Below are 13,566 nucleotides of genomic sequence, written 5' to 3'. Positions count from 1 at the left end.
ATATGTGAGTATTTCCTGTTAATGCTGAATTGAAAGATCTGTGAGAGGAAAAAAAAAAAAAACAATAAAACTCAACTCAAAAAATAAAAGTATTATAATGCAGGGTCACCGAGTTTATAATGCATTGTGGCAGTTTCCATAGTGATTTCACACAGAGAAATGATGTGTGCTACCCAGCATTACCTCCATTAAATATAAAGAGACAAAACCTTTAATAAAAATGAATCATTTTAATGTATGTCAGGCTGACATAGCTCTTTTGTTGTATTTGTGTTTCATTCTCTTGGTATAGTACATTCAAAGCAGAATCTCACTGAATGATACTTAAAAATTGCTCTTCGTGTTTGATTCTTCACATTTTAGGAATACATCCTAATTTTGAGATGGAAAATTTGGACACATTAGTATAAGTACTCTTGCTACTTATAGAGTTTGTTGCCATTCCTAGTTCTTAATATAATGCCTGAAGCATAGTAGGTCCTTATTGAATAGCTGGGCAAAGGACTATGGGCTCAATTGATACTGTTATGGACACGAGAAAAGCCATGATCTTTTAACCAAATCTTGTTGGGTGGAAACTTTTGATTGAGTGTTTCTATGGAGATGTGACTCACCCAACTGTGGGTGATACCTATTTTTTAAATTATTTCCATGCAGGTGTCCTGCCCATTCAAGGTGGATCTTGATTAGTTCACTGGAGTACTTAAGACAGCTCAGGAGCCAGCACAGACTTGGAGTTGCTTGGAGATACAGACAGAAGGAGCTTTGGAGATGCTAAGCTAAGATGAAGCTGAGAGTTTGCCCTGGAGAAGCCAGGAGAGTACCCCCAGCCTTTTAGAGAGAAATGCCCTAGGAGAAAGAAGCAGGAACACATAGGAGCTGAGAGAGAGGAGCAAAGACAGAGCCCAGAGACATTTTGGAGAAAGTCATTTTGAAATGCAACCCAGGAGCAATGGGCAAGCAGGTACCATCCATGTGTCTTCCCAGCTGACAGAGGTGTTCCAGATGCCATCAGGTGTTCTTCAGTGAAGGTATCCTCTTGTTGATGCCTTAGTTTGGACACTTTTATGCCCAGAGTACTGTAAATTTGTAGCCTAATAAACCTGCCTTTGTTTGTTTTTTTGTAAAGAAACCTTTAATGCAGCTTCAAGGTGCAAGGTGCAAGGTGCAAGAAGGAAGACGTGCAGGGCCAGCGCTCAGCTGCAGCCAGCTCTGTGGAGGTCCTCGAGTTGGTGCTTCTGCTGTTGCTTGTGAGCCTTATCTTGTCTGTATGGTATAAAAGAGGAGGTCTTTGTAACATGGACTGAAACCAACCAACCAGCACACCAACAAACCAACCAACCAAACACAACAGAGTTTGAGTGGAAAGTGATGAAGCAGATTAATGAAAGGAACAACCTGTGTCACAAATATCTTATCTGTTAAGTCACATCAGGGGAGCCTCAGAGGAAATATCTGATGAGCTGATAAGAAAAACAGTTTTATATATCAGGTCATGTCAAGAGAGACAGAAGGCATCTTATTATACTGCCATTTAAGTAAAATTTGAGCTCAAACCCCAGGATTGTCTGTAATTACATGTACCCAAGGGAATGGGATGGAAGGGGCTGAGTTGGAAGAGAGAAGGAGCCAACCACACTCCCTTGATAAAAGCATCTGTCTCACCTAGTAGAGATCTTAGCTGGAGGAAAAATGAAGAAAGTGGTATGTCTGAATGAAGAATGAAGGTTTGATTCATGTTTTGAGGGGGTAATATCAATTACTGAAATGAATCTGTTCTTATTGAATGAAATAACATAGGACAATTTATTAAATATGAGGGAACAGAGAAACCTCAAGCTTTGCCTGAGTTTTCACATTGTTACAAGAAGAATAGTGTCTGCATAGCATAAATATTAGAGAGAAAGTGGGAGAAACACATAATATTGTATTTCAATTCTATCCTACTTAGTGCCCTTGTTCAAAATAGAAATCACATCCTTTTAATGAGCTTTTTATCCCTTTGAGTGACCAGAGGCACTCACTGAATATGTTGGTGGTCTCCCACAACTAATTACAGTTATAGACTTAATGTACAGTTACAGAAGTTTACTGTGTTGAAAGATTCCTTTCTTGGATTTAAACAGGTATCCTAGTGAAAATGGAAAGTGTTTATCGTCCCATCATCAATGAAGTTTAGGGTTTGAATTATTTAAAGCACAGCTAGCTCAAAAGCAAAAAAAGAATGACAATAATTTGTAGGCTTGCTATGAGTTGTAGATAATTAATCCAAAGGCATCAACACATTTTCATCATTTAACATACACTGTTGTCATTGTTACTGCTATACTTTCACAGTCATCATTCTCTAATTCATCGTCTTGATTGTTTATAGTTAGCCATAGATAAATGAAATAATTTGAAATAAACTTCAATTTTACTTGACATTTGAATTTCACTTGATTACTAATAGTTTTCATTTAACTGGTTCATTAAAATAGGAAAATTTTAGAATGTGAATTTATAGCCCATTAAATATTAAGTACTCTCTAAATTACATGATGAGATAATACATTTTTGCAATCACAAATTCGCTAAATAAGGTTTATTTTATCACTGAATCACTAGGGTATTTCTAAAAGCTAGATACAAGACTGGAATACCTTGATTTACTTAAAACATTAGTCTATTTGCAATGTTACTAATATTTCAGAATTTGCATAACAACCTGAAATATATATTAAAAATCATCTCAGTTTAAGACATTTTCCATAAATATTTAATTATATCAATTATTATCATTTCTAAGTAATATGTGACTGAAAGTGTATTAAAATATTGAAAATAAAAATTTATATCATCATTCAGTTTAAGAAATTTGTGTTTATCATGAAAAGTTTATTTAAATATCACACAGTAAAAATAAATTTTAAATGATTCATAGATGCATATCATTGCAATAATATAAATATTAGTATTTTATTTTAATTTTAAAATAAAATCAAATCATAATTGTATTTAATATAAATAGTTCATATACACTTTAATTCATAATGATATTTTTATCCCTATGGCTTTTAATTGCCAATGCAATTTAGAGTTAAATTTATGACACATGCTCTCTTTCAGTATCTTAGCTAAGGGAAATTGAGAATGGGTTAAGATGTTCACAGCCAGTTTGCTTTTGCAGAAGAGAGTCAGAAGATGAAGATTTGAGTGCTATTGATGTTAAAAGTTGGATAAAGGGCTTAAGAAAAAGCAATAAAATGGGGCCAGGGGAATAGTGTTGCTAGTAAGTTTTATTTGCATTAGTAGTTGATGTTTTCCAACATAGGGTACAGGATCATGTTGTTTTTTAGGACTGTGTGCTTTGTTTTATTGATTGTTGTTATTGCTGAGTATGGTGGAAGGATTATGGAAGGCATGTAGAAAAGAAAAGAACAATCTAAGAAAAAGAAATAGGGATTCTTGGTAGCAAGAATTTTGTAGAGCTGGAAATAAACTAAGGCAACTGAAGGGACAGGTAAAACTGGCTAAATTCCAGGTGGTTGTAATTAACCAGGTATTCTGTATTCTCTATATCCCTGGAGCAGTGAGAATATATTACAAAGAATGGATAAAATTGAAGCACAACCTAAATGGATAAAATTGACATACACTATGTAAAAGTGTCTTAATCTAGGGCAACCACTAGAGGAGAAAAAAAAAATACACATTAAAAAATATCAGGATTCTGAGCCAGCACATTGCACAAATAAATACTTTTAGATTACAATTTATTAAATGTGGGAATGCATTATTAAATTAAAGGCATATATATAGGAAAATTATGTAAAGCATAAGAAAACTATTCTAGTAACTTGCAATCTTAACAGCTGAATAATGGGCATTTTAAAATTTAATCTATGTTTGCACACACTTAACACACTTCCAAAGATTAATAATGGCAATTGTTATATTAATTAAACAAAAAAGATAATTTCAAATTATTGTAAACACACCAAATTTTCCTGCTATGTAACCATTACTATGCAATTGGTTATTCATTATGCATTTTCATATTTGATGTATACCCAAAAAAATCACTATTTGGGTGAATGCATTCTCCTTACAGAGACCAGCTTCATATTTGCATCAACATCCATGCTGTGGTGTGGAAAAACTGTGGGTTGCTGTTTGAAGGCGGACTAGTTCTTTTTAAAAAAACCCAAAAGCAGCTGCAGAGATACAGCAGTGAGAACCACGCAGTGAAGTGCAGTGGGAAGGGGCTGTGCAAATTCCTCATTATCTGGCATGGAAGATAGCCTTTCGTGGACCCACCACTAATTATCTTGGAGCAGCGAGGACAGAAGTGAGCCTAAAGGAGGAAAAAACCATGCCTCTTGCAGCCATCTTCCCAGTGGGCTGGGAATGCTCCTGCCCGGCACCAGAGACACAGACCAAAGCTGCACTGAGGGACCCAGTGTGACAGGAAGTATTTCCCACACACTGTGCACCTGCCATGATATCAGGCATGGACAGTGGCCTTTTGCGCACCCACAGCTGGGAAGGCAGAGCTGTGCAAAAAGAGGGAGGTTAACATGCCACATTCAGCCATCTTTACAGCAGGCTGAGAACTCCCATGCATGGCCCGGTGGCCCAGGGCTTCCCTTGAGGGATGGTGCACACTTGTGATGTAGCACAGCCTTTCCCCAGCAGAGCCATGGCTGGGAAGATGGACTCACTCAGAAATCCCAGGGACCCTATGCCAATACCAAGGACTTGCATGTCAGTGGCAGAGACAATCTGTGGTGAGACTGAAATGAAGGTTTAGACTCTTGCAACAGCCTTAAATCTCCAGGAACACCTGGGAGGTTTGATTATTAAAGCTGCCCTGCCTCTAGCCACTCAGACACACACCCCACATTCAGGGCAGACAGCACCAACACACCCAAACTTGGTGCACCAATTGGACCCCACAAGAACCAGACCCCCACACACCACAAAGACAAAGTTGGGGAGAACTGACTTGAGGGGAATAGGTGACTCACAGATGCCATCTGCTGGTTAGTTAGAGAAACTGTATGCCACCAGCTGTAGATCTGACAAATTAGAGATTGAGGTTTGAATAATTCTTCATATCCTGAAAGAACACTATCAAGTAAAGCAAATGCCAAGAGCCCAAAAACAACAGAAAATTTTAAAGCATATGAAAAAACATGATATGGATAACCAAACCCAAACACCCAAATCAAAAGATCAGAGGAGACACAGTACTTGGAGCAATTAATCAAAGAGCTAAAGACTAACAATGAGAGCATGGCACAGGATATAAAGGACATGAAGAAGAGCATGGCACAGGACATAAAGGACATGAAGAAGACCTTAGAAGAGCATAAAGAAGAAACTGCAGGAGTAAATAAAAAAAATAGATGATCTTATGGAAATAAAAGAAACTATTGACAAAATTAAAAAGATTCTGGATACTCATAGTACAAGAGTAGAGGAAGCTGAACAACAACTCAGTGACCTCAAAAACCACAGAATGGAAAATGAAAGAACAAAAGAAAGAAATGGGGAAAAAATGAAAAAGTCAAAATGGATTTCAGGGATATGATAAATAAAATAAAACATCCAAATATAAGACTCATTGGTGTCCCAGAAGGGGAAGAGAAGGGTAAAGGTCTGGAAAGAGTATTCAAAGAAATTGTTGGGGAAAGCTTCCCAAACATTCTACACAATGTAAATACACAAAGCATAAATGCCCAGCGAACTTCAAATAGAATAAATCCAAATAAACCCACTCCAAGATATATTCTGATCAGACTGTCAAATACTGAAGAGAAGGAGCAAGTTCTGATGAAGCAAGAGAAAACCAATTCACCACATACAAAGGAAACAACATAAGACTAAGTAGTGACTACTCAGTGGCCACCATGGAGGCAAGAAGGCAGTGGCATGACATATTTAAAATTCTGAGAGAAAAAATTCCAACCAAGAATACTTTATCCATCAAAACTCTCCTTCAAATTTGAGGGAGGGCTTAAATTTTTCACAGACAAACAAACGCTGAGAGATTTTGCTAATAAAAGACCTGCCCTACTTCAGGTACTAAAGAGAGCCCTACCAACAGAGGAACAAAGAAAGGAGAGAGAGATATAGAGAAATTTAACAGACATATATAGAACATTACATCCCAAATCACCAGGGTACACATTTTTCTCTAATGATCATGGAACTTTCTCCAGAATAGACCATATGCTGGGACATAAAACAAGCCTCAATAAATTTAAAAAAAAATTGAAATTATTCAAAGCACATTCTCTGACCGCTATGGAATACAAATAGAAGTCAATAATCATCAGATACTTAGAAAATTCACAAACACCTGGAGGTTAAAAATGAGGGGGAGATGAAAACATTCCCAGATTATCAAAAGCTGAGGGACTTCAGCACCAGTAGATCAGTCCTATAAGAAATGCAAAAGGGAATTGTGCAGGCTGAAATGAAGGGACACTAAACAATTGACTGAAACCACATGAAGAAATAAAGATTTCCAGTAAAGATCACATGGTAAATATAAATACCAATACTACTGTATTTTTTATTTGTAACTCCACTATTTACTTCCTACAAGATCTAAAATACATAAAGTGCAATGATAAATCAGTGGTTTTGGACTGAATATAAAATATGTAATTTTTGACAAGAACTACATAAAGGTGGGGGAATGGAGGAGTATAGGGACATAGTTTATTGTCCTATTGAAGTTAAGTTGGTATCAAAGAAAACAAGATTGTTATAGATTTGAGATGTTAAACTTAAGCCCCACAGTAAACACAAAGAAAGTATCAGAGAATATGATCATAGAGATGAAAAGTAGAGTATGGGTTATGAGGAGTGGGGGAAGGGGAAATGGGTAGTTAATAAAAAAGGAGCGTAGGATTTCTGTTTGGGGTGAAGAGAAATTTCTAGCAATGGATGTTAGGAAGGTGATGGCATTGCAACATTGTGGATGTGAAAATACCACTAAACGGAATGCTTGGGAGGGGTTGGAATGGGAAGATTTATGCTGTCGATATGTGACCACAATTGAAAAAAAAAAAAAAAGGCAGTCTAAACAGATAATGACAATTAAATGCCATAGATGATCCTGGATGAGATCTAAGAATAGAGGAGAAAAGGCTCAGAAGGACACAATTGGGACATAAGGAAACAAATGAAATATAGAATATAAGCTTTATATCACTGTTAAATTTCTTGAACTTCTTAACTACACTTAATGTGATTAAATAAATGAATATTCTTGTTCATAGGAAATGTATATGTGAATTATATTATTTGTTCAAGGATGTGTGCAACTTGCTCTCATATGTTCAGAAGACAGAGCAATAGATAATGGATGATAGGGAGGGAGCAAAAGAAAGAGATGTTATAGTGACAAAATATTAAAGTTCGTAGATCAGGGTACTGGTGGAGGGGGTTTGGGTATGCTGGAGTTCTGTGTATGGGGTTTGGATTATTTCAGCAACTGTTCCTGTAAGTTTGAATTTATTAAAAAAAATGATTCTTAGTCTCAAAGTCTCTTTCAAGTATAGAAATATTAAACTTCCCCACCTGGGAAATTCCTGATATTCTCATAAGCATTAGAGGCTTCCAATTTAATAAGCCAAGCCCTTGATCTTGTGGCTTGCCCTTATGAAACTTATTCCTGCAAAGGAGAACATAAGCCTACTTATAATTATGCCTAAGGGTAGCTGCAGAGAACCTCTTTTGTTGCTCAGATGTGGCCTCTCTCTCTCAACCAACTCTGCCAATAAACTCACCATTCTTCCCCCTATATGGGACATGACTCCCAGGGGTGTAGGTTTCTCTGGAAATGTGGGACATAACTCCCAGGGGTGACCCTGGCCCTGGCATTGTGGGATTGAGAATGCCTTCTTGACAAAAAGGGGAAAAAGAAATGAAACAAAATAAAGTTGCCATGGCTAAGAGATTTCAAATAGAGTTGAGAGGTCATTCTGGAGGTTATTCTTATGTATCATTTAGATATTCCTTTTTAGTTTCTAGTGTATTAGAATAGCTACAAGGTAATACCTGAATCTGTTGAACTGTAATCCAGTAGACTTGATTTTTGATGATGATTGTATAACTATATAGCCTTTATCATGGGACCATGTGATTGTGAAAATCCTGTGACTGACACTCCCTTTATCCCATGTATGGGCAGATGAGTAATAAAATAAACACAAAAACATATATAAATAATAGGGGGGAAAAGGGGTAATGGATGTTTTGGGTGATCTTTTTTATTTTTATTTTTATGTTTTTCTTTATTTTGAAATAATAAAAATGTTCTAAAATTGTTTTGGGGGATGATTGCACAACTATATGATGATACCGTGGGCCATTTATTATATACTTGGGATGGATCATATGGTTTGTGAATATATCTCAATAAATTTGCATTTAAAAAAGATCTTTTTCAGTTAAAATGATTTTATAAACTTTATCAATATTGCTGAGTGTGATTATAGTTAATTCATTTTCATTGATAGATAGTATTCAATTATAAGACATCACAATTTATTTAAAATTTCTGCAGTTGATGAACATCTGAGCCAGAGTTTCCTACATTTTAATATTGAATATGATATTTTTATATAACACATAGCATATTTGGTTTAAAATATCAGTTTCTCTTTATGCTTTTGAAGGTGCATCTTGCTGAAGATACTCCCTACATTCCAAAATAAAAATAAATTTCATATATTTCCTCGTAATAACTTAATACTGTTTTCATATTTAGTATATATTCAATATATCATCTATTTTTACACATGGTTTAAGACCTTCACTGAATCCATTTTAAAACAGTTTGAAATCCATTAAATCCATCCATTTTAAACTGGTTTTAAATACCAGCAGCATAGGAAATTAAGGCTTTACATTCATTGTTTTAGTTTCTTCACATTTTTATCACATTTCTGTATTTGTCTGTCTCTAAAGCGAAGCAATTTTATTTTAATTATAGAATATCCACATGAAACTGTGACTGCTATGTACCCATTTCCCTATATTTTTCTTCCGGTTTGAGTAGGTGTGCCAGTTTGAATGTATTATGTCCCCCCAAATGCCATTATCTTTAATGTAATCTTGTGTGGGCAGACCTTTCAGTGTTAATTGGATTGTAATTCTTTGAGTGTTTCCATGGAATGTGCCCCACCCAACTGTGGTTGATGACTCTGGATAATTTCCATGGAGGTTTGGCCTGCCCATTCAGGATGGGCCTTGATCAGTGGAGCCATATAAATGAGCTGATGGGCAAAGGGAACTTACTGCAGCTGTGAATGATGTTTTGAAGAGGCGACACAGCCAAGAGAGACACTTTGAAGAAAGCACAGGAGTTGCAGATGAGAGACAGTTTGAAGACAGCTGTTGAAAGCAGACTCTTGCTCCAGAGAAGCTGAGAGAGGATAAATACCCCAAGTGCAACTAAGTGACATTTTTGAGGAACTGCAGCCTAGAGAGGAATGTCCTGGGAGAAAGCCGTTTTGAAACCAGAACTTTGGAGCAGAAGCCAGCCACGTGCCTTCCAGCTAACAGAGGTTTTCCGGACACTATTGGCTGTCCTCCAGTGAAGGTACCAGATTGCTGATGTGTTACCTTGGACCTTTATGGCCTTAGGACTGTAACTTTGTAACCAAATAAACCCCCTTTTATGAAAGCCAATCCATCTCTGGTGTTTTGCATTCCAGCAGCATTAGCAAACTACAACAGTAGGGTAATAAATACAGCTTTATGGAGGAAATTGCAGTTGTCTTGAATTCATACAGTAATTTGGTAGGTACTGGAAGTGAGTAGATGCTTGAGTCTCTGCATTTAATAATTCTGTTATTTATAAATATGCACACACACACATACACGTTGCCCTCACACACAAACACACTAACCTTATCAATTTTCTGTGATTGTAATCTTTCCTATAATTGAATTTTTTGACATATATTCACATCTCACTCATTATTACTGATGCATAGGAAGTTATAGTATTGAAAGTATTAGTTCTGAGAATCTGTGTTTTTATAGTTTTATAAGGAATGATAATTTTGGCTTCTTTGGCTTCTTTTCAAGTTATCTAAATCATAATTGGTAGTCAAGGATTATAGATACTAGGTACAGGTAGTATGAAGTTATAAAATAATATTTTTAGCAGTAATTCTAAATTGTTCATTATTTAAATAAAGATGCCTTTATTTTCTCAATATTTTTTCTTACAAATAAGGAGATTTCAAGTAAGCACATATTGTCACATACAGGAAATTTCTATTTCTAGATAACCTAAATGTTTAAGTTATATAAGAGAACAATTTTAAAGAATTTTGTTCAACAATTTATCTGTAGAATTATACAGTCATTAGTGTTTCATTTATTAATATATTCAGATATATTAATAGCTAGTCCAATGTAGAAATATTCTTGAATTCTTGGAATACAACTATCTTGGCCAAGGTAAAGCACGCTTTTAAAAATAATGACAAATAATCGTTTTATTTAAAAAATGTTCAGGAATTCCGTATCTGTATTTAGAAATAAGGAAAGTCTAGAGTTTTATGTTTGAATATTATAGTCAGTTAAGATCTGTAAAATAAATTTTGAGGCTTTTTCATCTTTTGCTATGTTTTAAAATAGTTTGATGGTGCAGTGGAGCACAACTTTTTTCCTTTCAGTTCTGAATCAGTAAATAATGCCAAAAATGTCAAATAGTGATCAAAATATAAACATCATTTGTAAACCTGTACTTAAAAGTGCTGCATAGATCTGAGGGAATAATTTCTCAAAGAAAGTAAGAGAATGAAAAAATTATAACCCATGAGATTGAGCTGCCATACTCAAAGGTACTTTTCCTATTCTCACTACTCAGTCATGGAGAGGAGCCTGTGAGACAAAGACATAAACTAACATTTATTTCCCAAATAATTCTGCAAAGACACATTTTACAGACAAAAAGAAAAGCACTGAGAGGTGAGAATGAATGCTTGCCCCCCTAGATTTCATTATTGTCATTCAAGAAATTACAGCTAGTCTACCTTAAGACAGTGGGAATAAACAATAAACGTAAGAGAAAAATTATTGTCCTGACCTGGCTTTCATTCTAGTGTTTATCTATGTTGAGGGTAAGGGGGATAATAAATTTCTATAACAAGTAAATTTATACACCACAGATGATTATAAGTTTTCTGGAACAAAATAAATGAAATGGTGTAAATGGAGACGGCCAGATGTGTGTGTGGAGTGGCAATTTTAAGCTGTGAGGTTGAAGTAGACCCCAATGAGAAGGTGACACTAAGCCACGAGCCTTCCTGTGGCTCATTCAGATAGAGCTTCTAAGCAAATAGAATAGTCTGTGCAAACACCCTGAGGGAGAAACGTGCCTGCTGTTCTCCAAAAACATGGAGGTCTGAAAGGAGAATAGTAACTACCTTGAAGTTTGGATAGAAATAATCCGTAAAACTATCTGGTGCTGAAATATTTTATGGTGGTAAAACTTTTCAATTATTTCATTTCAACAGACTATTGAGGTTTTCTACATCTTTTTGAGTCACTCTAGGTAACATATTATTTTGCTAGAAAATATACTGTCAAGGCCAAGATATTAAATGGGATACATTTGAGCTTCCATCTTTAAATTCCATTTTATCTTTTTAATGTTTACTGGCCTCTTGTTTTCCTCTGAATTTTCATGTGTATCCACACTTTTCTTTGGAAAACATTTTAGTTTAATTTTTTTTCAAGGTAATTCATTAACTAGATTATCAAGATACTCAAAGAAAAATAAAAACCCTAAATTTCCCATCACATGTATCTTATACTTTAATGTAAAACATAAAAAATAAAAGGCACTAGTTAAAATAAGAATATAAATAAATAATGTATCAGATCGTGACAATTCCTTAGGAAAAATATCTGGTAAAGCCTAAAAGTTGTGTGGAGAATAGGTGTCAGTTTTAAATAGGATGATCAGGGAAAACCTCAGTGAGAAACAGCAGAGTGAAATACTTGGTTATTTGCTGGATATTTTCTAAGTGTTTATCATTGCACAAAAAATTGGAATCTATAGTTAGGCTGATATTTATAATCTTCATTTGTTTTAGTTGAATAATTTTTCTCATAGGAACATTTTATTAGTAACTTTTCCTTAAGATAAGAAAGGGCAACTTGCTTTTACCCATCAAAGTTTGGCATCCTATAATTTTGATGTAATGAGATTCTATAAAAGCATAACATTATTAATAATAATTAAACATATAGTAGTAAAAAATATATAATGTTTTGCTAATAAACTTTAGAGTAAAGGAAATAAATGGGTCATGAGTTGGTAAATACACAGTGGGCTATCAGAACAATTACGGACACTGGCAAGTAAACAGTGGACACCAGAAAGAGTAAAACTATTTTCAGGTGAGAAACAAAATGTAAAATGCTGTGTAATTAAAGGAAGAAGCCATTTAGACAAGTTTTCGCTCCATTGTTTCTCTTGGACTTACCATAAATCCCAGGAGGGCTATTACATCTGTTTACAAAAATATTCTTCTATAAGCAAACTCCTACAACATTATTTTTGATGTTACATTTATGCTGTTTGTCACATTTTTTGGTTAGTTGCTTTGAATAAACATTCAATATGTATAGAAGTGATCTAGAGAAATAGTTTGCCTTAATGGAAACCTGCGTGGAAGATACAAGGCTATGATGATCAAGTCACTTCTTTTAAAGAAAGAGAAATCCAGCACATTAAATTGAATAAACCCGCCGACAATTTTATCACAGAAACCAAATGTCTGGAGTTTCCAAAAGAAGCAATAGGAAGCAGGGATGGGAAATCTGCTGTGAGGTAGTAACTCAATTCTGAAAGCTGTGTTAATCAAGGTCTTCAAGTACATATTTAGAAATTTGATACTCAAATAATTTTCTCAATTTTCTGTTAAATTAGTAAATTAATGCATGCATTTCCCTGCTAAGTATGCTACATAAAAGATAACTCACTTATATTTCATAGATGTGCAAATCATTGGTGAAATGACAAAATCACTTAGTAACACCATTTATCTTAGTAAGATAAAATGTGTACAATGAACTCAATTAATGCATTTAATATAACTTTCAACACACTTGAGCATTAATTAATTTTTAGGGCAAATATATCCTCCTTGTCCAACACAACTAGACTTCTCCCAGGGAGATTTTTGAGTTGTACACTGATTAATTTAATTAATTAATTTAAATAAATAAATAAATAAATAAATTTAGGTGATTTTTTTTTAAGAAAAATTCTTCTCATTTACCTTTTTCAATTAAACTTTTTTGAGATAATTGTATAATATCATAATTATTAATAACACAGTTATTAAAAAATGTAGACTATTCCTGTTAACTCTTTAGCCAGTTTTCTCCAATATTTTCTTGCAAACTATAGTACAGTATCACAACCAGGATATTGGCATTGATAAAGTCAAGATAGAAAGTGTTTCATCATTACAAGGGTCCCTTATATTGCCTATTATAGCCAAACCCGTTTTTCTTCTTACTCATTTCCCCTCCTTAAAC

The 13,566-nt window shown here is 34.7% G+C and overlaps 1 protein-coding gene across 1 annotated transcript in view; it reads left to right on the top strand.

Annotated features, from left to right (window-relative positions):
* Nucleotides 1-1,279, top strand: part of LOC119511834 (60S ribosomal protein L23a-like) — a 101,612-nt gene extending 100,333 nt beyond the window's left edge. The window contains exon 2 of the mRNA XM_037806355.1: nt 1,130-1,279. Coding sequence (XP_037662283.1) covers nt 1,130-1,279 — 150 coding nt within the window. The remainder of the gene's footprint in view (nt 1-1,129) is intronic.
* The last annotated feature ends 12,287 nt before the right edge of the window (nt 1,280-13,566 follow it).

The sequence above is a fragment of the Choloepus didactylus genome, chromosome 2 (assembly GCF_015220235.1).
Source record: "Choloepus didactylus isolate mChoDid1 chromosome 2, mChoDid1.pri, whole genome shotgun sequence".
NCBI lineage: Eukaryota > Metazoa > Chordata > Mammalia > Pilosa > Megalonychidae > Choloepus > Choloepus didactylus.
This window is presented reverse-complemented; position numbering and strand designations above follow the sequence as displayed.